Raw genomic sequence first — 27,047 nt, 5'->3', positions numbered from 1 at the left:
AAACGAAAAGTTTTCGTTGAAAACAAGATTAGAGTGCACGGGTTCTAAATATTCGTAGTAAATTATCTGGGGAACAAATTCTAATTAGACTGAATACAAAGACCTAGTCTTAAAAAATAGTAATTAAAACAACAAATGGATAGCATAAATCTTAGTCATAGGGCCGGTTGTTCGAACGCTAATCAACAATGATCACTATCAAATATTTAATTACTGTCACAACTGTCAATGTCAACTTTGGTTGGATTGCTGAAAACGCATATGATTATAAATTATGAGAGTAGTTAATCAATTAACATAACAATTATTAACATAATTGATTAACTAATTTCATAATTGTTCATCAATAATTATGTTTTCAGCAATCCAATCAAAGTTGCCATTGACAGTTGTGACAGTAATTAAATATTTGATAATGATCATTTTTGATTAGCGTTCGAACAACCGGCCCTTAATGTTCCACTAAAAATACTGCAAAATATATTAAATGTTAAATACATGTTTTACATCAATTTTTATATTGCTGATTCAAAAATATCGTTTTATTATCATCGTATATATTTTCGCGACCTTGCAAATTGGTTTTTTTTATAAAATTACATTGAAGTGCAATTTGATGTCATTGCTTCTTGTCGAGAAACTTAAATATTTAAATTATATTGTTTATAATAAATATACTGAGTGACAAAAAAGGAGAACTCCTATATATTATACAGGGTGTCTAGAAACTCTACCGACAAATGAAGACAGGAGATTCCTCAGATAATTTGAAGACAATTTAACCAAATTCACCTAGTCCGAAAATGCTTCCTAGGGGAGCTAGAGCTCTTTGAAGATGGCGTCTTGTAATTAGTTTTTCTTAAATACCTCCAGAACGCTTCTAGTTAGAAAAACGAAAATTGGTACACATATTTATCTACCAGAGATAAATCAACTACATCCATTGTGAATTTCTAGTACCAGTCATAGGCGTCCGTTATGGGTGGGGCAACGATTATTTTATTGCATAACTTTTTTGTCTTTAACTTTTAAGGATTTTTGATACTGGATTAGTAAATTGTGAGGTATTCTAGTACTAAAAGGTACTCTTGCTTTAAGTCGGTAGGACACACCGTTTTCTAGAAAAATCGATTTGAAAATTTTTTGTTTCCTGAGTTTGAAAAAAAAAATTGAATTTAAAAAAAACCGATGTATTTTATTAACTTAAAGCAAGATTAACTTAGTACTGGAATACCTCATAATTTAATAATTTAGTGTCAAAAATTCTTAAAAATTGAAGACAAAAAAGGTATGCGATAAAATAACCGTTGACCTACCCAAAACGGATGCATATGACCGGTACTAGAAATGCGCAATTAATGAAATCGATTCATCTCTGGAATATAAATAAACGTATAAGTTTTCGTTTTTCTAAACAGTTTTTTTTGAAATTTTTTTTTGATATTCAAGAAACGAAAAATTTTTACATCGATTTTTCTAGAAAACTGTGTATCCCATCGACTTAAAGTAAGAGTACCTTTTAGTACTATAATACCTTACGTTTTCATAATCCGGTCTCAAAAATGCTTAAAAATTAAAAACAAAAAAGTTATGCGATAATATAACTGTTGCTCTACCCAAAACGGACGCCTATGACCGGTACTAGAAATTTGTAATGAATGGAATCGATTTATCTCTGGAAGAAAATATGTGTATCAATTTTCGTTTTTCTAAATAGAAGCGTTCTGGAGATATTTAAGAAAAACTAATTACCAGACGCCATTTTCAAATAGCTCTAGCTCCTTTAGGAAGCATTTTCGGACTAGAGGAATTGGGTTAAATTGTCTTAAAATTATCTAAGGAATCTCCTGTCTTCGTTTGTCGGTAGAGTTTCTGGACACCCTGTATTTATCCGATTTTAATAATTTTTGGTATAAATGTTCAGTGCCACTTACTAGTAAAATGATTAGTAAAATAATAGCAATTGATTCGTCAACTTACTGCAGAAGCTGGCTCTATACTGTGTTCAGGATCCACGATTTCTTGTACACTCACTGACACGCCTGTTGCAGTAACCTTGACACCCCGTGACCATTGCCCTTTCAGGCTACTGCAACCTCGTGAGTAAGACCTCCTAAAGTCTATGGAGGGTGTTGCAAATTCAAGAGCCTGCGATTTGTCATGTCCCAGACATGTTCAATTGGAGGCAGATCAGGCGATCGTGGTGGCCAGGGTAAATGGTTGACGTGATGTTGATCCATGAAGGCCACAAGCTACATGAAATTTAAAACTTAACCGACACTGTAAATTCATGAAAACTGAATGCTTCTTTTTATCACCAAATAACGCACACAGCCACAACAGAAACTTTTAAAGATAAACCTGAAAATGTTATCACTTTCTTGTTGTTTATGGCGAGATAAGTCTAGATGTAAAAAATTAATTAATTATTATAATAAACATTACGTATGTGTTTACCTTTACTAGTAACACTTTTTAAGATTTTGCTAATAAATATACCGAACATAGGTAGGAAATAAAGAAACAGAAAGGGTGGAAGGTGGAAGAAATTACGGGACAAGCGAGAAGGGGTACCCATCTACACGTAAAACACAATAGCTCTTATGTAAATAACGTATGCTTTAAGTTTTATGCATTATTGTTTCAGGTTGTAGGATATACTTCGCGTTGATCCAATAGCAATAGATTATGTATTTAAAATACTCATTTTTTTTCTGTGAGTTTGTTTTTGCCTATATGTTATCTATATTTTACTTTGTTCTTTTTTACTGTTACTTTATTATTACTAGAAAAACTTACTCAGTTTTGGGGTCGAATCTTAATCGAACTTTCGACTCACTTTCTGGAGTCGTCATCAGAACTTTCGGGGCTTCGGTCTCCCTATTCCTCAGATTGAGTGGCTGTTACACATTGCACTACTCTGTTCTCTTAAAGGTAGTTTGCTTTTTTAGATCTATGTAAATATTTCACATGATTAAAATATTATATATCGCATTATATAATTTTTATAGCCATCCCACACTGTTTGAATTTCGCATCGATACAACACAATCCAATAAATTTTTATCTATACATACTTAATACGTTTTTTTTATTATGTTTTCATTAATCCACAGTCAATATATCATGTTATTGCGTATGGCATTATGTTTTTGTGTCCAAATGTTTTTTCTAGATATATTTCTTCAGAAACTGTAAGTAACTGTATTGTTTTACCTTTTTTTATCTAATCACATAATCCCCAACAATATCACCCCAAATATTTATGTACCAGATATTTTGACTATGATTGTTAATAAAATGGGGGCTGCTTGATTCATAGTAATGAAAATTATACCGATTCCCTGTTCGATTTCTGTAAAATGTAGCCTTATTTCCAGAAAGCACATAATAATTGAAAAAGAAATCGGTCGCTATGAGCACTTGCATATGAGGACATTGACAAAAAGTTAATCTGCGATGATATAATCATCGACTGCCACTATAGGGCTTTTCATTCACAGTCATTTGTTTCGAGCTTCTGTCATATTTCGTATCATCATCATCATCCAGCCTTTTGCGTCCACAGCTGGACATAGGTCTCCCTCATTTTTGTCCATTGTGCTCTATTTTGAGCACTTTGCATCCAATTTCTTGACATTTTCTTGAGATCGTCAGTCCAACGAGTAGGTGGTCTTCCTCTACTTCTTTTGTCTAATCTCGGCCTCCACTCAAGTAATCTCTTCGTCCATCTCCTTCCACTGATTCGGGCGACGTGTTCGGCCCAGTTCCATTTGAGGGTGGCAATTCGGAAAATTACATCAGTAACTCCTGTTCTTCGTCTTAAGTCTTCATTTCTAACTCGGTCAATGTTAATGTTTCGGCACCATAAGTCATCACAGTCAACACACATTGGTCAAATGTTTTACGTTTTAAAGAAATTGGTATATCGCTTTTAAAGATGTCTTTGAGTTTTCCATAGGCTGCCCATGCTAGGTTTATTCTTCTTCGTAGTTCGCATGTTTGGTTGTCTCTTGTGATCTTTATTTCGTGTCCAAGGTATATGTATTTTTCCACTAGCTCTACTTGGTTGTCTCCAATATTGATATTTCCTCTAGGTACTTTAAGACCTACACTGGCACTGGCACACACTAACTGAAGTTTATGTAACATTGTATCTCCTTAAGGTTGTCAGAGAATAAAACTATGTCGTCTGCGAATTTCAAATTTGTTAATCTTCTACCGTCAATATTCAGGCCTCGCTCTTCCCAGTTAAGTTTTTCACAAGCATATTCTAATACTGCGGTAAACAGTTTAGGCGATAAGGTATCGCCCTGTCGGACTCCTCTGCCGATTGGGATATGGCCCGTGTTTTTATGTAGTTTCACCGTCAATGGCATGACTACTGACATATTTCGTATAATCCGTGTATAATGTTAATATACACAGATTATACAACATATGACAGAATGACAGAAGCTCGAAACAAATGACAATCGATGAAAAGCACTATTAAAAAAATTAGAGCGTGGCACTTGCGGAGTGCCGACAGAAGTGAATACTTCTTATAAATTCGATTATATTCGGTTCGATTCAATTCGATTAGATTTAATTTTATTTAATATACACTGACCGGCACGAAAAACGGGCACCCCACAAAACGGGTCATTTTAGATGTCTCGAATTTCCTAAACCTGTTGTCCGATTTTAGTGATTTAATATGTTATAGCCTTACTCTTTAACAATATCGCTGTAATAATATTGTTGCTAGACAGGTAAATTATCATTGTATGCCGGGTGTACCAATATGATTTTTCCCAAATTTCACGTGACCTGTGAAATACTCTATCATTTATAAAATACTGAAATTAAAACCCAACTATAGCTTCATGTCTTCTTGTGTGTGTGTGTGTGTGTGTGGAGAGAAAGAGATGGCATTAGACAAAGCGTCTTTTTGCCACAGAATTTTGTTATAGATATGTTTAAATTTTTATCTTAGAATCATTTATAAACTTGATTAAGATAAGATTTGTCAGAATAAGATAAAAGATTGCTGATGCTAACTGGAAGGCTAATGTTAAGGTTAATTAAACCTAAATATAAGTTTTGAGTCTGATCCCTATGATTAAGACAATCCAAGAATACATGGTTCAGATCCCCGATGGACTCATAGTTACACGGACAGAAGGGAGTTTCATAGATTCCAATCCTATGTAGATGCTCTGGAAAAAGGCCATGGTTAAGTTTTAGCCGGGTTATTAATGAGGAATGTACTTTGTTATAATTGTAGTTAAAATGAGGTATACATTTGGGTAATAATGGGTGAATAGAAAAGTAATGATTTCTTGATGTCTGCTGAACATCTTCGTATTTGGACCTCCATCTTTCCCTGCCAACACTTCTGATAACAGAAAATAGGTCTTTGAAGTTGAAAATGTTTGTGATTTCTGGTATCTCGGATGTATTTTTTGCCATTCCGTCCACTATTTCGTTTCCAACCACTCCGCTATGTCCTTTAACCCACAGTAAAGTAACTGTTTTTTTAGTGGATTTTAGATTATGTAATGTTTTTTTGATATCAAGAATACTGGAGTTTTGGAAATTATCTAATGGATGGCTACAAATAGCTTGTAGTACTGCCTGAGAGTCTGAGTCTGAGTTTGAAACAAAAAATGCGAAACCAGTACTTTCATCTGTTTTTGATCCATCTGTATAAATTACTGTTAAATTTTTCCCTAATTTGTTTAGTATGGATTTAAATATAAGATTTGTTAAAGTTGGCAAGTCTGAATAAGATGGCATTATAATGGTTGGTTTGTCTATCAGAACTTCAAAGTCATGTTCGAAAATAGGAAATTTTGGTAGCTGTGAAATATAAGGTTGGTAAAGATTCGTATCGATAAAAGATTCTGTAAGAGGAGGCGAATTTTTTATCCTCCAGTAAGAATTTGTTAAATTTTCTGTCGAAAGCAGACCTATTTTGTGAACCATAGTTGTATTAAACGTTCTGTATTTTATTAGACATTTGTTTGCTAATATTTGCCTACGTATGTATAAAGGTGGTTCTTGAGCTTCTGCTAGAACTGCATGACTTGGTGAGGACATCATAGCTCCTAGACAGATTTTTATAGATTTATATTGTATTCTGTCTAGTGTTAAAAGATTTGTTTTGCAAGTAGAACCATAAAGAATACAGCCATAATCTAGAATGGATCGTATGTAGGATCTATAAAACATTAAGGAAATATATTGGTCTGCACCCCAACTTTTTTTGGAAACGAAACGCAGAAGGTTAATTCCACGCTCTGACTTTTGTTTCACATATTTTATATGGCTAGACCACAAGAGTTTTTTATCTAGGATCATGCCCAGATACTTATACTCTTCTTCTAAGGGAAAAGCATAATCACCTATATGGCATTTGCCTCTGATTTTTTGCCTACGTCTTGTAAAACATACAATCGAAGACTTATCTTTTGATATGCTAAATCCCATGTTTTTAACCCACCTATCTATATTCCTAAAGTTACGTTTTAGATTAAACATACATTCATCGTAGGATTTATGGCTGGTATATAAACATATATCATCGGCATACTGTATTATTTTACATTTGTCATCTATCAGGTCATGCAGATCTGCAGTGTAAACATTAAATAACAAAGGGCTTAGAATTGAGCCTTGTGGAAGACCGTTATATAATATTCTTGGACCGTGTAATACATTATTATGGTCACGTAAATATATTTTTCTGTTAACATACAAATTTAATATATTTACAGATAATCTTTTATCGATACCACATGCCACCATTTTTGAATATAATATATCCAAATCAACCACGTCATACGCACCCTTTAAATCTATAAACAAACATAGCATAAATTCGTTCTTTGAGAAGCAAAGTTGAATATCCGAAACTAAATGTATGAGAGCATCAATAATTATTGTGCCTCGACCTCTACGAAATCCATACTGTGAATAGGGAAAAACTGCTTTACTTTCTAAAAGATGTTCTACTCTCAATTTTATTAGTCTTTCAAGAGATTTTGTTACACATGATAATAAGGAGATGGGCCTATAAGATGATGGAAGTTCTGGATTTTTGTTGAATTTAAGTATAGGACATATGACTATATTTTTTAAAGTGTCGCAATATTCTTGTTTCAACCACCAATTATTAAAGATTTGTAAGAGAATGTGTTTAGCATTTAATGGCAATTTGTCCAATATTTTATAGGTAAAACCATCTAAACCAGGTGCTGTATTTCTGCTTTTTTTAAGAGCAAACTCTAGTTCTGAAAAAGTAAAAGGTTTTGACATGTGATCTATGTTAGTATTAAAACGAAAAATGTCTATGTTATTATCAGCAATATTACCTGGGGCAGATGAAGGTGCAAGTTGATCTAGTAATTTATTAATGAGATCTTCAGAAAGTTGTGGTTTCTTATTGTATTGATTATTGTTGGAAAATGATCTTACAGTTCTCCAAATTTTTGAGAGAGGAGTACTTTTGTTCAAGCTATTTAAAAAATGAATCCAGCTACATTTTTTTTTCATTTTAAATAACCGTCTGGTTTGGGCTGCAATGTTTTTATAAATTATGTAATTATTATAGTTACTTTGCATTCGGTATGCTTTTAAAGCTTCTGATCGTTTTTTTATTATATGTGTACATTCCTCATCCCACCAATAGGGCCTTGGGGTTGAAGGAGTAAAGGGTTTCTTTATGGGCATAGATTTAGAGGCGACAATGGAAATAGTTTGAAAAAGTTGAGCTGTCTGCTCATCGTTTGAAAGATCATCGGTTGTTAAAAAGGTAGAAAGTTGATTCTCTAAATATGTATGGAACAGTTTCCAGTCAGCGCGGGATTCATTCCATTTGGTTGATGGATTAATAAGAAAAGAAGAAGGATTAATTTTAAGTTCTATTTTAATAGGAAAATGATCGGATCCCAGTGTGTCAGAGTGTACTGACCAGTTTATACGGTTTGTTAATGTAGCTGATGTGATAGTCAAATCAACGGCAGACTGATTCCCACTTGGACCGATTCTAGTAGGTGTTCCGTCATTTTGAAAGACTAGTTCGAGAAAATCCATACTTTCGACTAAGGTTCTACCATTACGGTCATCCGGGAACGGACCCCACATGCAATGGTGGGCATTAAAATCACCACAAAAAACTGTTTTATTAAAATCAAATTGTTTGAATAAATGTATCCAATCTGTTTTATCTACTCTGATGTCAGGAGGTCTATATATAGACACAAAAGATATATTAATTTTATTAAGTAAGACTGCACACACTTCTATTCCACTATTAAAATTATAGTTAATATTTATTATTTGATAATCAATGCTCTTTAATATGAAAATACCTACGCCACCATATCCGCTGTCACGACATTTTGAAACAAAATTATATCCTTTTAATTTAAAATCCATTTGGCTTTTCAACCAAGTTTCGGATAAAATAATAATATCTACATGAAAATTATTAATATAATTTACAAGATTATCCCTATTGCTAACTAAAGATCTACAATTCCATTGTAAAATATTTAATAATGATTGACTAGGCTGATTGTGTTTATCCATTTGGAAGTTAGTGACTGCTGTCATTAAGACTGGTCCCAATATTATCCGTTTCTGTGTTAGTACCTGTATCTTCTAGATTATTAGAAATAAGTTTTCTTAATTCATTTTCTAAATTGCATATGGGTTGAGATTGATTAGTAGTATCTATGAGTTGGTTTATATGAGATGTCACAAGTAATATAAGTTTCTCTTTATAGTCAATAAATTCGTCCCTGTAAGGATTAGGGATTATCGGATTAGATTTAGGGGTGGGTCTTTTGCTAGTTGAGGCAGAGGAATGGGGTAGAATTGGAGGAGAAGTTGCTTTACGTTTATTAGCTGTATTTGTTGTGTTACTAAATCTTTTTGCCGGATTATTTAATGTGAAATTAGAGGTATTGTTAGTTGGGTTAGGTAAGCTTGGAAAATTAGTAATGTTATTTAAAATAGCAAATCTATTATTAGTAGTTATTTTTGCGTAGTTCGGGTTGTTATGTAGTTGCTCTGCTTCTTTGAAATTTATATTTTCTGTTGCCATTATTGTCTTGATTTTTCTCTGTTTCTCGTATATTGGACACTTTCTTGACAACGAGGTGTGCTCGTTAGTTTTACAATATATGCATAGATTATTTCCACTACAATTTTCTTCTGTATGAGAAGTGTCTGTACATTTTTTACATTTACTCTCCTTGGATTTACATAATCTAGAGCTGTGTCCGTACATAAGACATTTGTAGCATTGCACCACTGGATGCACGTAAGGATCAACTACGAAGTTACATAAGTTAATTATTATGTTTTGGGGAACTTCATTGCCCAAAAATTCTACAATAATTATTTGTCTTGGTACTAATTGAGTAGTACCGTCGCTGTTGGTTATTTTTCTTTGCATTCTTTGTACATTCACCACCTGCTTTTCAGAAATGATTGCGTCTTTCAGGTAATCCTCCGAAAAGAACGTGTCAACCATTCTGACTACGCCCTTTCTGTGCGTGTAAAATTTAGGGATATATGCTATTAGATCGTTTTTAATGATCAATTCATGATTAATTAATTTATTTGCTGCAGAATAAGTTTTTAATATGACTTTTACCCTACTAATACCTACCGTTTTTATGTCTACTACATCATGTTTTATTAAAGGATCATTTAACAAAAAAGAACCGACCCTGATTGGAAATAATCTTCCAATACTAGAATTTTTATGTTCAATATAAACAAAGAATGGTGCCTTGTCATCAGATTTATACCTATTATCAAAATCGATTAAATTATTTACAGACCTGTTGTTATCCATATTAGTTTTTTTAGAGTTGTTTTGGTCAGGCGGTTCGCCAGAACCTATTGACTCTGCTTCCATATTTACCTAGTTTTTGTTGAAAAACTTTATGACTCTAATATATCAGTTTATTAGCACTAATTAAATAAATTCACAAAATATCACAATAGCAATTATTTTGAAAACACCGAAGACAATAATATTGGAGCGACCTTCACTCTATGATTGTCGAAACGATGTTCATGTCTTCTTAACGTGCCGTTTTTTTATTCATTCGCTTATGTTCGATAATAAAAAAGTTAGGTATTAACAACTAGAGTTATTTTTCAATACAGGGTGTTTTTAAATAAAAATGGCAAACTTTAGGTGGTAATTCTGCATAAAAAAAATAATGAAAGTTTGCTTTATAAATGTATGTCCGCAAATGCTTCGTTTTCGAGATAGGGGGTGTTGAAATTTTTCTTACAAAGACGATTTATCTATTGCTCTAAAACCGGTTAAGATATGCAAATGAAATTTGGTGGGTTTTAAGAGGTAATTATTGCGCATTGTTTGACATACAAATAAGAATTTTATATTACCCGTATGCACTCCAATGGTGTACTATGGTGTACAATGGTGTAACTCTTAAAACCTACCAAATTTCATTTGCGTATTTCCTTTAAAGGAGAAAACAAAGTGTTTTAATTTTCGCTTGCATTTTACCCGATTTTCGCGTGGTGCAGCGAACATTGAATGCTGAGTGAGTGAAAAAGGTAAGGTATAAACTGTGCCCTACCTAATGCAAGAATAATATAAGTAAAAACGGTAAAAAATAGTATAAAATACTAAACGGACAAATAAAAGTGAGGTTAACAGCTAACAGATAAGCTTATAAACACTGGCGAACGCTGGTCAAATTTCAAGCGGTGTTGCCGGATTTAAAAAAAATAGAAACACCTGCCGAAAAACAAAAGCAATTTTGGTGCGTGGATAATTGGGCATACCTCCGCGTGGTTGAAACGGGTGTGCCCAGTTAACGCTACGTACAAAATGGCTGAGAACGAGTATAGTGTGGACGAAAAGACAAGAAAAAGAGGAGATGAATCGGAAGATGAGGCAGACGATAGCAGAAGTAAAAAAGTACATCGGTCGCCTGGGAATGATAGGCAACTAGAAAAAATATTGGAGAGCCTAAATATTATCACAATGGAAATAAGGGAACTAAGAGAAGAACAAAAAGAGTACAGAGCGGAAATGAAGGAACTCAGACAAGAAAATGAAAAGCTGAAACAGGAAAACAGAGAAACCCAACAAAAAGTGGAAGAATTGGAAAATAAAATAGACAGAATGGAAAAGGACAAAAGACGAAATAATATAATACTGCAGGGAGTAGATATGGATACCTACGATCAAAACATAACAAAAGATAACGTCCAAGATTTTTTATGCAATGCACTAAAAGTTGAGACAAAAATAAAAAGCGCAAGAAAAATTGGAAGTAAATCCTGCTTGATTGAGCTCGAAAATGCAACGGACAAAGAAGAAATTATGAAAAATAAAGGCAAATTGAGAGACATAAAGGGAAAAGAAATATATATTAATGACGACATGGACAAAAATGAACGGATGATACAGGGTAAAATCAGAACGAAGGCAAAAGAGGCTAAATTGGAAGGAAAAAACGTCAAGGTAGGATTTCAAAAAATAAAAATAAATGAGGAGGTATGGACATGGAATAAACATCAGCAACAACTCTTAAAAATAGAAAACCAAAACAGAAACCAAAAAAACTAAACGACGTAAATGAAACGGTAGCAACAACGGCAATGGACAAGGAGACGATTGGGATTAAAAACAAGAAAATGAAAACTAATTTGGGAACATGGAACGTAAGAGGCACTTATGAAACGGGAAAACTTAAAGAATTAATTAGAGAAACAAAAAGATATGAAATAGATATATTAGCTTTACAAGAAACAAAACAATTAGACACAGAAATAGTAGAAATAGATGATATAGTATTTTTTAAAAGTGGGGGGAATAACAGATTGCTAGGAACAGGCTTTATCATACAGAAAAGATGGAAAACCAGAGTGATGAATTTCAAGCCGATATCAGATAGAATGTGCACAATCAGGTTAAAAGGGAATCAACGAAACATAAGCATAATAAATGTACATGCACCAATAGAAGACGCCACCGAAGAAGACAAAGATGCATACTATGAGCAGCTAGAGAGAGAATATGACAGATTACCAGCATTTGATATCAAAATAGTAATGGGAGACTGCAATGCTAAAGTGGGAAAAGAGGATATATATGAAAATATAACAGGAAAATACAGTAAACACGATGTATCAAATGATAATGGTCAACGAATTATAGGTTTTGCCACAGAAAGACAAATGGTAATAAAAAGCACATACCAACGCAGAAAAGATATACATAAAGGAACGTGGATTTCCCCTGACAAAAGGACAATAAATCAAATAGACCACATATTAATAGAGAAGAAGCACGCCCATAATATAATAAATATAAAAAGTATGAGAGGAGCGGAATGTGACTCAGATCACTTTTTGGTAAGAGCAGCCTATAGAATAAATGCTAATATAAAGAAAGACAATCAAAGGGACAAAGAAATCAAAAAACAATTCAACACAGCAATACTAAAAGATAATATGACACAGAAGAAGTACGAACAACAAATAACCAGCAGACTAAACGAAGAACCAGAAACACTAGACCCGGAAGAAAAGTGGGAAAGCATAAAAGAAGCAGTTTTAAACACCAGTAAAGAAATATTAATTAAAGGTAATAGAAAACAAAAAGCAAAAGAATGGTATGATGAGGAATGTCAAAAAATAGCAGAAGAAATTAGAAAAATAAGAATAAAAAACTTAAGAAATAATAGTGACATTAGCACACAAGAATATAGAGAATTGAAGAGAATTATGAAGAGAACATGCAGAAATAAAAAAAGAAAATACAACGAAGAAAAACTCAAAGTGATAGAGGAAAAATTCCAAAAAAAGGAAATAAGATCCTTTTACCAGGAAACAAGAAAAATGGAAAGGGGATATCAGAAACATAACCCATATATGAAAAATGAGGAAGGAATATTAATAAATGAACCCGGGGAAATAATGAGAAATTGGCAAACTTATTTTACACAACTTTTAAACAAAAACGAAGAAGAAAGGGGAACAATCCAGGAAATTGAAGATGACCATATAGTAATAGAAACACCTACGAGGGAAGAAATAGAAAATGAAATAAGAGGGCTAAAAAACAATAAAAGCCCAGGAATAACGGAAATATCGGCGGAAATGATAAAGGCAGGAGGAAAAAGACTACACAAGGAGATACATAGCCTGATAAAAAGTATATGGGAAACAGAAAGAATGCCAGGAGAATGGACCAGGGCAAGGATATGCCCCATACATAAAAAAGGTGATAAAATGAGATGTGAAAATTATAGAGGTATCGCGTTGCTAGAAGTCGTGTACAAAATATTGACAAACATCTTAAGAAAAAAGCTGAATCAATACACGGAAAAGATATTGGGCGAATATCAGGCAGGATTCAGAAGTAATAGGTCGACGACAGACCAAATATTTGCGTTAAAAGAAATCCAAACTACGTGCTACGAACATAAAATAGCAGTATACGTCCTGTTCGTCGACTTTAAACAGGCCTATGATACGGTAAAGCGGCAACAGATGTACGCACTAATGAAAGAAATGGGCATACCAAGTAAAATCGTCAGGATGGTAAAGATGACTATGGATAACTCCACAAACGAAATAGCATGGAAGGGACATAAATCAAATAATTTTGAAACAAAGGAAGGATTAAGACAAGGAGACCCACTATCAACGACTCTTTTTAATGTAATACTGGAAGGAATAATCAGGAAAAGTAAAATAAGCACACAGGAAACGATTTTTAAAAATGGCCACCAATGTATTGCATTCGCAGATGATCTAACATTATTATCGACAAGTAAGAAAGAGCTAACAAAATTAATGAGCAATATAATAAAACAAGCCAAACCTTTTGGTCTTCTCATAAATAAGGAAAAGACAAAATACATGATAATGGGAGAAACAGATAAAGAAAATGAAGACAATTTCACATTGGAGATAGAAGGAGAAAATGTATGCGCATTTAAAAGAGTTTCAGAATTTACATACCTGGGTGTAAAAGTAGATGAAAAGGGACATGGGGAAGGGGAAATAAAAGCAAGAATAGCAAAAGCAAACAAAAAGTATGGAGCATTGCGTCCATTAATGAAATCCAAAGATGTGTCAAGAAAAACAAAAATAAGAATCTACAAAACAGTTATCAGACCTACAGCTACATATGCATGTGAAACATGGGTGCTTAAAAAATCAGAAATAGACCTTTTAGAAAGATGGGAGAGGAAAATACAACGAGCAATATATGGAGGCGTGAAAATAGACGGTCAATGGAGAAGAAGAAATAATAAGGAACTTGAAGAACTATATAATGAACCAAAAATAACGACGGCAATCAAAGCACAGAGAATCCGATACTTAGGACACATAGAAAGAATGGGAAAGGCGAGAATGCCAAAAATGGTTCTATTACGTAAGCCAATACAAAAAAGAAGAATAGGAAGACCAAGAAGGAGATGGAAGGACAGCGTATATGAAGACTTAAAACAAAGTAATATTGTAAACTGGAAAGAAAAAGCTTTGGACAGAAAACAATGGAAGGAAGTGGTGAAGAAATGTATGGAAAGACTATAATGTTAAGTGTAGTATTAAGTGTTTTATACAAACAAATGTAATATTGTATATATTATAGTAGTATAGGATATAGCATTATATATAAATATGTAATAGTAATTGTAAGGAAAAATTTAATCTTTCAGCCCTAGGCCTTCACGGCCTGTTGAGCTTAATAAATAATAAATAATTTCCTTTAAAGTCATTCTACAAAATAAGTTACTACGACTTATACTACTCTATAGTTATAATGAAATATTCAGCCTTTGTTAACTATGTAATACTAATAAATTTGCAGTTTTCTCCTGAAGCCACAAAATCGTGACGACATATTGAGAGATATAGAACAAAATAGAGTTTTATTTCACTTTTCTAATTCTGGCGTTTTGAGTAATGTGTAGTTGAGTAAATGTCTTGTTACTTAGTAAAGTCGGCTCCATTGTTTTTACAAAAAGACGCCTATTGAATCCGAACATCTGACGCCACGTTGATTAATTTTCGTTTTAGAAAAACCATGTTTTGACGTTTCGGTAAGGTCACATTTTTTGCCATTTTAAGCAGGGTTGCCAGATAAGCAGTTAAGTATTTTCCCACAATTTTGGGGTAATTTGAAAGCGTCTAGGGGAATTTTTCTAAGCAGAAATGGTTGGAGGGAGGGGGAAATTATGGAAGATTTTTAGGAGTGATGATAAATTAAATTTGCGAATGTAGAATGTACATAGAACTGTATATTATACTTTATACTCTCACATAATCGAAGACGATAGGACCTATGAATTATTTCCAGGCCCCTCTGGTGATAAGTAGTATAATTTTGGTTTACTGTTCTCTACACTTGACTGCTAATTTATTAAAATGTGCAAAAATTTAAATTTAGGGGATTTGAGCTTGCATTTGAGGGGATTTGAGCTTGCATTTAAGGAAATTTCAGTTTCTTGGGGGATTTATAAAATCACATCTGGCGACTCTGACTTTCTAGATTAGTTTTCCTTCTTCCTGATGTGCTCCTCGAACATTAACATTGGCCTTGTCTTGCTTACACTGTTTCTTCCTCAGATCACATTTTACTGATAATTCTGTGCAAAACCATTTTTTATAATTAAGTATTTTCTATGGGAAATAAGCCACAATTTTACTAAAAAATGAATTTATTAACGTTTCGAAGCTCAAATCGGGTTTCGTTGTCAAAATACAAAATACTATTAAAATAAACAAAAATGTTGTTGCTAAGTAAAAAAAAATCTTCTAATAATTTATTTAATCTGACTCATTTATATTGGCAATTCAGACGTATATTATACATTTCAAAGTAGAAGACTTTAAAATGATATCGCCAATATTTATGAGTTGCGTTCCTAGGACGACTTTACTAAAAGATAGTTCATTCGATTACATGAAATCAATCCCAACTCAAGAATATCCGTCACAAAAAAATCATAGCATGTGATCTGTCTTTAAAAAGACAACCAAATGCAACGATGACGGTAAAATTCTCGCGTTAGAGATTCCATAGTAAATCACGAGGGAAAACCAGAAAAAAAACATTAGTTTTTTTTAGGATAGTATCACGAGATTTTTTCCTGGTTTTCCCCTGGTGATTTACTATGGAATCTCTAACGCGAGAATTTTACCGTCATCGTTGCATTTGGTTATCTTTTTAAAGACAGATCACATGCTATGATTTTTTGTGACGGATATTCTTGAGTTGGGATTGATTTCATGTACTTAATAGAATGAACTATCTTTTAATAAAGTCGTCCCAGGAACGCAACTCATAAATATTGGCGATATCATTTTAAAGTCTTCTACTTTAAAATGTATAATATACGTCTGAATTGCCAATATAAATGAGTCAGATTAAATAAATTATTAGAAGAGTTTTTTTACTTAGCAACAACATTTTTGTTTAGTCTAGTAGTATTTTGTATTTTGACAACGAAACCCAATTTGGGCTTCGAAACGTTAATAAAATAATTTTTTTGGTAAAATTGTGGCTTATTCCCATTAGAAATAGTTGATTACACTGTTTCTTCCTCAGATCACACTTTACTGATAATTCTGTGCAAAACCATTTTTTATGCCAATAAATAAATAAAAACTCAATGTTTTTTATTATATTTAAAGGTTTTCGTACTTCCGGGCCTAAAGTGACAACTTCACTCCCTTGTGACAGGTACTAAAGTGTCACATTTAATCCCTCCGGGATTAAATATTGACGAAACTCCCGGAACGATTAAATCACAAACAAACGAATTTAAGGGATATTTTATTGAAAAATATAATTAATTAGAATGGTAATTAACGTTAATATTCAAATTAATATTGTGACAGTTCGTCATATTGACCAGTCTTTCCTGGGTTAATGCAGCAGGTAACTGACGAGTAACAGATAGGTCCTTTTCATATTGAACTGGTGTTTGTTTCGAAGATCCTGCGGAAACAGGAAGCGAGAATGAGGACTGTGGCATAACTATAGTGGACGAATCGGCGACTTGACCAAATATTTTATCTGAAATTTTTTGTTTATTTTTAATAGACGATTCAATATATCCCTCGGCCACGTTGGAGGATTTCCATCCTCCATGTCTCTTCAGCACGTCTATTGTTGCTCCCGAATCAGCTAACAAAGACGCAGATGTGCGTCTAAAACAATGTCCCGTATAAGACGTCGCATTTTCTAATTTCAAGAAAGCTGCTATTTGCCTTGGAATTGTACCAAACATGTTTTTTCCTACTACTCGCGTAGTACATTCTTTGTTGATGTATTGAACAAAAAATTTTGAATGAGTTGTCCCTGTCTTTCGCAATGCCACATATTTCCGAAATATCGCCACAAAACTGATGGCACTGTTTTCTGAATTTTTGATCACAAAATTTCGGTCAATTTTATTTTTGGTGTTTCTAATCGCAATTAGGAAGGAATCGCCCAAATCTCTCACATCGTCGATTTCTAAATCAACCAACTCTTTTCCACGACAAGCTCCCGCAACGCCCAAAATAAGTGCAACCTACAAAAAAATTGATTTCTTAAAATTTCTGAATATAAACAAATTTCCAAATTTACCTTAAGCATTAAATATTTATCATCCGGAGCCTCCCGTAAGAACTGATCTACCTGCTCAGACGTGAGAATTCTTGACTTCTTTGGCTTAAATCCCTCATTTCTTCTCTTCAAAAAAGCTAATAATTTTGGAAATTTACTTATATCAATATCTTCTCTAATGTTAATAACCGATTTCAGCATTGAGTAATGTGCCCAGAGAGTTGAGGCACAAACCGCTTTTGATTTATCATCGAAGTAGACTAACAGCGCATTTTCAGTAGGTTGTCTCACATTTTTTAAGCGGCACCACTTTTTAAAAGCATCGTACTGCTGCTCGTATAGTTTTCTAGATTTCGGTGGTAACAATTCTTCACCTACTTCGGCTGCTCTTTTATCAATATCAGATACACCTTCTTCACTCATGATACCAATAATTATCAATAACAATGTTTCTTTACAATGACACTAGTAATGACAATGTTTCTAAATTATAACTGTCACAACGCAATGTTACTATGGTAACTTATTTTAAAGACAGTTTATTAAATGAGTTGAAGAGAGAAAAAACTGATTGAAATTATTGAAATAATTAATAAAATCATACCGGAAGTACGAAAAGTATCGTATAGACCTTGCGACTGAAGTACATTTAATCCTTCAGGTAAATTATGGCCCTCCCTGCGGTCGGGCCATAAACTTTACCTTCAGGATTAAATGTACTACTTCAGTCCCGCGGTATATAATGTACTATTTATCATTAATTTAAACCGGTCATTTTTCAAGTACACATCTTTTGTCTTTGGTTTTTAATAATAAATAAACTTCTTTACATGAATAACACACATCGTTAATTATTATGTTTTAGGGTCAATTGTCTGTTTTTATTGATATTTTATTGAATGTTAAACTTAATACCGAAGCCGATGGTTATTAGGTTATGGATAAATATCGATGACAACATTTTCTAAGGTTAAACGAGATATAAATTTCATTCTTAAATGACGATTTAACACACATGCTCTTGAATATCACTGCCGTAACATCCAAAAGATCTGTGGGGTATAGTATGTATACTCTTAGTATTTATTATAACAAATTGTATTATCCTTCATCTGACGGGCCTCAAAATATTACACAAAAGACGGGCTAGGGTCTGACCGGACCCCATTCTGATAGTGCGTGAACTATGCCTATTCGCTCCGTGCGTGACAATGGTGGGGATACAAGAAACTATGCCAGCGCCCGTAGCGGCGAAATATGACAACTTTGGCGAATAATGATTGAATAATAATTTTTTTCAACACATATTTCGCTTACCTTATTATTGCCGTTTTGATTTTTATTATTTTTATGTATATTTTTATACTGACTTTCTTTCCTTCCCCGATGTGGTGATGATTTCTATCATCACCACATGTCCCCGATAATTTCTATCATCATCTATTTCCATTTTGTGTTACACACACACCACAAAATTAACAGTTCAATAGATCCAACTAATGTTAAAATCTGGTACTGATAATTCACACTTAATTAATATTAACACCGACAACTAAAACTATAACGAAAAAGTAAAAAAAAACTTAAAATTGATTTTTTCTTCAGAGAAACTTCCAAATATCCGCTTTTTAATTTGACGTTTATTTGACACTCGAACTTATTGTTCGTATAATAAATTTCATTAAAAATGGTAAATAAATATTGCATTAACGTCAAAGATGTCATATGTGTATCATATGTTTAACGTCAAATTGTGTTCGCCAAAAATTTAAGGCAACTACATTAAGTGTCGCGTCAGTCATGCACGGAGCGAATACGAAAGAAAAAACTGTAACAATAACACTATTTTTATAGTATTGAACATTTATTAGACTAAAGCATACACATTACTACAAAATACATTCTACTGATTGACACTAACAGACTAAATAACAACTACATACTAAGATAAAGGCAGTTTTTGTTTATATTTGATTCAGATTTGGACCACCATCTCCATATAGCTATTTCAGCATCCTCATGCATCCTCAGTGAAGTTATGCAGTCACAACTCTGAAGGAAACATCAACAATCTGCCTATTTAAGGGAAACCATCGCGATACAATGATTCCACCTTTTGAGACGCAATCTAGCGACATCTCTCGTATTACGAGGAAAACAACGAAAAGCCCTAGATACAAAGTACTACTTTTTAAACAATTAGAATAATTGAAATAAAAATACAATAAACAATATTTTAAATCTAAGACTTTTCGTCAATAAACTGCTTTCTGGCTGCATCCTGTATCTCCGGCTTTTACAATATATAAGCACAGAGACGACGAAAATAGGAGAAAGCAAATAAAGGACACTTAAGCCACGCATTTACCTTCTCTTCGTCTACTACATACTATTTGTAAGATAGAAACTGTCTCTGATTTCGCGTGTTCTAGGCATTCAAAATTATTACACTTTACGCATATTTTACTTGTTTTTCTGTTTTTGCCTCTACAACACAAATGGCACCGCCCCTTTATATTCTTTTGTTCTATCTGAGCTCAGTAATATCCAAAAGTTCTGGGAATACGTCTGCAATATGACGCTTTTTAATCTTTTCTAACCGAATCTAACCGTTAAATGTTCTTTTATGCATGATTTTTTATCAATAAAATATATAAACTACAGATAGACGGAAGAGTGCCGATTAAAAATTAAGATAATATAAAGTAACAACCAGAAAATGTGATTTGGGGTCAAAATAGGCACCGGCCAGTTCGATGAAGGTTAAAATCTTCCCAGCTTACACAACAGCTTACCAGCTTACACACCATCGTGTCGCTATCGATATCGATATTAATCGGATAACCCCATTTACATCCTTTCTGAAGGATTCTGTATTGAAGAAAATCTGGTCTGGTCTAAAAAAATGCCTTAAATATGAAATATTTCTATAGGGTATTCCGAGAATTTTTCTATGCAACCACATTTCAAAAGCCTCTAGGCTCTCGGCGATTTATCGTATCAGCATTCACAGTCGAAGTCTTGATGACATGTATCAACACTGACAAAATATAACATTTGATCATTTTTTGACGTAATTTTAAGTTTAACTTGTGGTTACAGAAGATTACAAAATTTCACGTACCTACAGTGTTTATTATTCGAGATCATATAGTTAGGAAGTCCTTCTATTTGCCCCTCAATTTTAGTTGTTTCTCTTCTTTAGCAGCTCAACAGGTAATTGCATCTCATTATCTCTCATTTGTCTCTCTCTCTCCTACATCTTTCTAGCTCTACAACCTGTGGCAATTCTTCGCTGACTTCATGATCTGACTTCACTTACTACGTTCCATCATTAGTTTCATTGCTCGCTCGATATTTAGATTACCTAAATTTGCTGCAATAGAAAGAAATACCGGAATTAAAAGCAAATTTTAATGAGGAGAGAGTATACGTGACTAGAACATGCAGAAGACAGCAACTGACACGAAAGCTGAAACTTATACGTACAAAATAATAAATACAAATTTTGGCCAAGACTGACGCTATGCAAAAGGACGGAGAACTACTAATAGAGAAACAAAAAGTTATAAATTTTATATGAAGAGAATACTTTGAGGAAAAAATGAATAAGCAGACAATAAGAATAAACAAAACGAGACAATATATTCCATTGCAGAGCAACACATTGAGAATTCGACATAATATGAAGAAGTGGTAACTACATTTAATAAAGAAATTAAAAAATAATAAAGCGCCAGAAGCGGATGGAATTTCGTCAGAATGATTAAAAAACCGATGATCTAGAGAATAATCCATTATCTAATAACATTAATGTGAATAAAAGAGCAAATTTTGGAAGAACTATTATCTTCAAAATGAATGTATACACAGTGGCACAAAACCGAAAATAAATAACAACGATTGCTAAATAAAATCAATTATATAGAGGGTAAATTTGAGACTTACCCATTTTAAAACAGTTTTGTGTTTTCCTAAAAAATTTCTGCAGCTGCATTTTTTTGACAGCTAGACTAAAGTGTTGGTAACTTTGTTATTTAATAAAATATATTAATTTATTACGTCAAAATAACTCAAAAATTACTTGTATCGCATCGTTTGTTTCCCCTCTACGATGTCACCATCCACCCACGTTTCCTCCCGGAGAATAATTATTTAAATCAACAAACAAGTTGATTTCAAAAATGTAGCACGTGTATGTTAAAAGTTAGATGGGGTTGTCAATTTACAGGTACTTCTAAGGCCCGATTGTTCAATTGGAGATTATCTTCAGATTAAAAATAATCTTCAATTAAACGTAATATTGCGTTGTTCAATGCAAGTTTAACACTTAACCATCTGTTAACCAGAGATTATCTTAATCGCCCAAAAACGAAGGATTAACAGTGTTAACTATAGATTTGTAACCTTATTTTCTGGTTTTAAATTAAATATTGTCAAGAAAATTCCAGATTAAAACAACCATAGTTATTGCACTGTAATATATTGTGTTGTTATTGCTACTTTTAAATCGTCGATAAGATTTAAAATATTGTTCTGAAGCTATTTTCTTGTGTCATTTTTTATAATAAATTACTTTTAATGGGAAATAAGCCACAATTTTAACAAAAAATGATTTTATTAACATTGCGAAGCCCAAATCGGGTTTCTTTGTCAAAATACAAAATACTACTAAAATTAACAACATTTTTGTTTATTTTAGTAGTATTTTGTATTTTGACAACGAAACCCGATTTGGGCTTCGAAACGTTAATAAAATCCTTTTTTTTTTGGTAAAATCGTGGCTTATTTCCCATTAAAAGTAATTTATTATAGATTTAAAATAATCTATTATAATTTAGTGTCTAATAATTATGGCTATTGCTAATAATAATGGTGCCTTTGATTTTGAAGATGGAGTTATCACAGAAGACGAAGAGTTCTTAGCTGTTGTTAATATAATTTTTTCCTCTACGAAAAAATCTCGTTTTTCGAGTAAAAGAAAACCATTTTCATAAGTGGTAAGATAATGAGTTTTTGAATAGATTACGTGTACCAAAGGAAACAGTTGTTATGATTGTTGATTATATAAGACATAAGAGACAGGATAGCTCAACCTACAAATAGGTAAACTATTTATAATAGTTAATTAAAAATATATAAAATTACCGGCCAAACCCGATTTCAGGACAAACTAGCTTGGCTTATTTGGCTATTTTTTCCCAGATTTTCATTTTCTCGTAATTTGTAACTGCATCACTTTCTTATTCTCGAGAATATGTTTATATTTTTTAACAAAATATATTAATATGTCTTCTTCATCAGCTGTAAAGCTCGTAGTTCTCTTTCTTTTATTATTTTTATTCCATTTTTTGATATTTAAAACACGAAAATAATCACTGACATGGGGACGTCACTGCATCAAAAGTCATGAACACCATCGTTTATACCAGAAAACCCATTTTTAGTACAATTTTCATGATAAAATTTGTTCCAAGCCGTTAATTAATAACTGGCAACATTGTCACTGCTTCAGTATTTGGGTTTAATAAATCCGAAAGTTAACCTGCATTGAACAACTTAATTAGAAATAATCTTCGAATTAAATTTAATCATGGTTTACTTAATCCATGAGTTAACCATTGATTGAACAACTGGCCCTAACTGGGTTAACAAGTGGCGTAGCGGATCTATTTTATAATAGGTAAAGAAATGACTTATTTTTGAAGGTTGTTAATTAATAGATGAGCGGTATTGTCCTTAAATAAGTCTTTATACGTTTCTGAAGGAAGACCAGATAGTTTGTAGTATGTTTTGTGCTCTTATATTTTGGCGACGAATTGTTTTAACGGTGTAACTCGTTTTCACAGTGTTATATAATAACCGTTCAATTTTTCCAGATTTTTCCTAGTTTTATTAAAAACTTAGACAACTTTAGTTGAGATTTCGAGAATTTTTTGCTAATATGTGTTGCAAATGACTTAAGAGTGTAAGTTCATCGACTTAATCCTTCAACCTAGAGGCAAGATGATTCTTCTGACGGTGTTTTCTTACCTTTTACTAGTTGTCCACTAAAGTAACGAAGCCAGTTTCATCGGCTGTCTTAGATAGCTTCGTCAGTTTGTGATTTTCTATCTTCGACACCATTACCTTTTCTTCTGTAACCCCGGAGAAGAGGTTTTTCTTGTAAATTATAAATACAGTCGAACCCGCTTATTAGATTACCGGTTATAGGAATAACCCGGTTTAAGGAATAGTAATTTGAGATCTCGAAACGTTTTTACTAGCCACTAATGATCGGTTATTAGAATATCCCAGTTAAAGGAATACTTTTCTTGGCACAAAGGCTATTTCAATAAGCGGGTTCGACAGTATATATTTTTTACCTAAAAATTTGACGTTCCCATTTCACTCCAGAAATTGTTTTCAAGATAGAAGAAAGAAAACAACACAACACCACAAGCAATCCAGGAACACCCACAAGAAACGACTCAAGGATGACAACAATACCATAAATATATAAAGGGATTATCTAAAATATGAAAAAGGATATAAAACAAGTGCAACGTCACAAAAATATTTATAACCACCAATATACCCTTAGATCTATGTTGTCCGAAACCAAACCTAAAAATGAACAAGAGAGGTCAAAGAACTGCTTCTACAAAATACCCTGTGAATGCAAATGTGGGAGAAACTGCAAGACCACTATGCTTCAGGATAATTCAGCATGAAACATGCATCAAAAACTGGGATTTTGACAAATCACAGATATGCAAAAATGCAATTGGACAATGAACACAGAGTACAATGGAAAGATGCATCAATAATCATGAAGGAAGCAGACATGAAAAAGAGAAAATTCAAAGAAGCAGCAAACAGCCCTTATTCTTCTAAATGAAGAAAAATGTGTAGCAAACCCGTCAGCAGAATGCAGCAGGCTTTGGTTGCCAATTAGGGATGGAAAGAACCTACCGGTTTAAACCTAAAACCGGTTTTTTTACTTCGTAATAACCGGTTTTACCGGTTGTTTTTTGTCCCGGTTATAACCGGTTTTTTCTTTTTAAAGTAAAAACCGGTTATTAGGTTTTTACGGTGATTAAGATTGGGTTAGGTATTATTTTGGATCCCAATCATAATTATTATTCTCAAGTAATTATTCCAAACAAAACCATAATTCAAATTTTATTTTATTTTATAAAATACAGAAGCAAACTGAAAGTGCAATCTCACATCAGCCAGAAACAATTATTAAGTTTTATTATAATATTTCCTTGAAAAGGTATTTTTAATCATAATATTTACATAAGAAATGATCTGGTTGAATTAGACGCAAACATCATCTATTTTTCACACTTAACTCTTGACATTGAAAGTGGGTGAATGACTTTTTCTGATTACCAAAAATAATGTTCTGACTATGAATATCGAATTACTGATTACGAATACGAATCTCCAAGAATTTCGCTACGTTTTCAAAATGATACACTCATACAGGAAGTATTAAATGAGTTAAAATGTACCTATTCTACAAATATACAAACGTGTTAAAAGTAATACATGTTTTTTCGATAGTACTAATTTTGATCATATTGATATCGAGTCGAATGGTGTATCGCAAACTAAAGTGTATTGTAAATGTAAATTTGTAACCTATTGGATTAAAAAACCGAAATTCGGTTTTTCCAAAAACCGTTTTTTTTTGGCAGGTTATAACCGCCAGGTTAAACCGTAAGCAAAAAAAAACGGTATAACCGAAAACCGGTGTTTTGTCAAAAACCGCCATCCCTATTGTCAATACTAAAAGAACTGAACAACAAGAGTATACCAACAATAGCGGATTAGAAAATAAAATACACGTTTTCAATCATTAACAATACATAATGCAACACACAATACAAAAACACAATACGAACAATCATACAATCTCATGAAGCACATAGAAATAATGCAGAAACACACATTATAATCAGAATTTGATGTACTATAAGGCATAAATCATCCACCCTCAGATCTTTTCAGCCAAAGCATGGCCATGGCCTACCTACAACACCAAGTGTAGCCTATAACATTATAGCCAAGTATGTCAACCTCCATTTTGAAAAGACATAACCTCTGCAACACCTTGGAGGTTATACACTGTTTTCACACAATTTCTTTAATATAGTCGGTTCGCTAAACTCAGATTCAACTGGCTAGTGATTTTAGTAAGTAATTTTGCCAATTTCGTAAAATTGGCAAAAAAAATAATTACTAAATAGTTAATAATTACTAAATAGTTAGTAATTTAGCCAATTTTGGCAAAATTGACCAAAAACAAAAAAATTACCTACTAAAATCACTAGCCAGTTGTATCTGAGTTTAGCGAACCGACTATAATAGGTATATTTTTTTTTGAAAACTCCGGAGTGGAAATCGAAATGTCAATGTTTTTAAGTAAAAATGTAATTGTCATTAATATTACACGAATAAGAACATAATATCTAATAATTTCGGTCTCTATGAATTATTTTTAAATATAAAAACGTATCCCGTAAGTATTGAAGGCGCGCGCCAGTGCTAATGACATCATACAGATTAATAGCAGCAGCAATTTCATTATCATTCACTTCTTTTGATGTTGTTAATGTTCCAAACGTTAGTTTGTTATTGTATCGCAGGTTCAACTTTACACCGATCGCTCCGATTTCTAAATCCCAATAAAAAAAGTGCATTGCGTTAAATAATTTATTGTCGGACTTTGCGGTCGAGTAGACACTTGCGGTCGATTTCGACTTGTTTACCGAAAAAATTAGTGCAATTTATTTTGGAAACATTGGAAAATCGGTTTTTGACGAAGCGAGAATGACATCACGTGGATATTACCGCCCGATATCGTGAATTTTTTGGTGTTTTACGGTTTTTGCGAAGTTATTTTCGTAAATTGTTACTGGCTTGTGATTTGTGATATTTGTTGTGATATTTTGATGCCTTTTTGTGCTTATGGTTAAGTTCAGCATGTATGGATATGTACGTATACTTTTCTTTTGCATGTATTCTTTAAATTTAGGATTATTAGTCCATACTGGGAATTTAATATTTGGTCAAAATCCATTTTATAAAATATATCGATACATTTTTGGCAAAGTAACGTAAGTGACATTTTTGGCGAAAATCATGTTTTTCCATTAAACTAACGCTATTAGTGTTTAGAAGGTACTGTCAAAGTGTAGTAAGCCTAGAATTGCTTTAAACCTTTTTTTTTAACTATTTTAAAAACGTATGTCCAGAATTTTTTTAATCATACCCGCAAAAGAAACGTAACTTTAGCACTATTTCCATAATAATAACGTAAGCAAACGTCGTTTACCGCCATAATAACGTAAGTACCGGTCGGTTTCTGTTACTTACGTCAGATTTTCGCAGTCAGTGTTTGGCTTACGACAGTGACAGATTCATGCTACAATCAACTAAA

At 32.9% G+C, this 27,047-nt stretch overlaps 2 protein-coding genes across 7 annotated transcripts in view; one reads left to right on the top strand and one right to left on the bottom strand.

Annotated features, from left to right (window-relative positions):
- LOC114339615 (phosphorylase b kinase gamma catalytic chain, skeletal muscle/heart isoform) overlaps nt 1-2,916 on the bottom strand; it is an 88,400-nt gene extending 85,484 nt beyond the window's left edge. Inside the window, exon 1 of the mRNA XM_028290448.2 lies at nt 2,800-2,916. The gene's annotated coding sequence lies outside the window, so the exon portion shown is untranslated. The remainder of the gene's footprint in view (nt 1-2,799) is intronic.
- LOC114339212 (protein diaphanous) overlaps nt 1-27,047 on the top strand; it is a 197,929-nt gene that overhangs the window by 38,109 nt on the left and 132,773 nt on the right. Inside the window, exon 1 of one of the 6 annotated variants that reach the window (XM_028289930.2) lies at nt 3,122-3,194. The exons of 4 other annotated variants lie outside the window; for them this stretch is intronic. In XM_028289930.2, the coding sequence (XP_028145731.1) occupies nt 3,147-3,194 (48 nt within the window). In that variant the 5' untranslated portion in view covers nt 3,122-3,146. Of the gene's footprint in view, nt 1-3,121; nt 3,195-26,236; nt 26,603-27,047 lie in introns of those variants that run through there. One more of the 6 variants, XM_028290142.2, reaches the window with a different exon arrangement.

The sequence above is a fragment of the Diabrotica virgifera genome, chromosome 5, assembly GCF_917563875.1.
Source record: "Diabrotica virgifera virgifera chromosome 5, PGI_DIABVI_V3a".
NCBI lineage: Eukaryota > Metazoa > Arthropoda > Insecta > Coleoptera > Chrysomelidae > Diabrotica > Diabrotica virgifera.
This window is presented reverse-complemented; position numbering and strand designations above follow the sequence as displayed.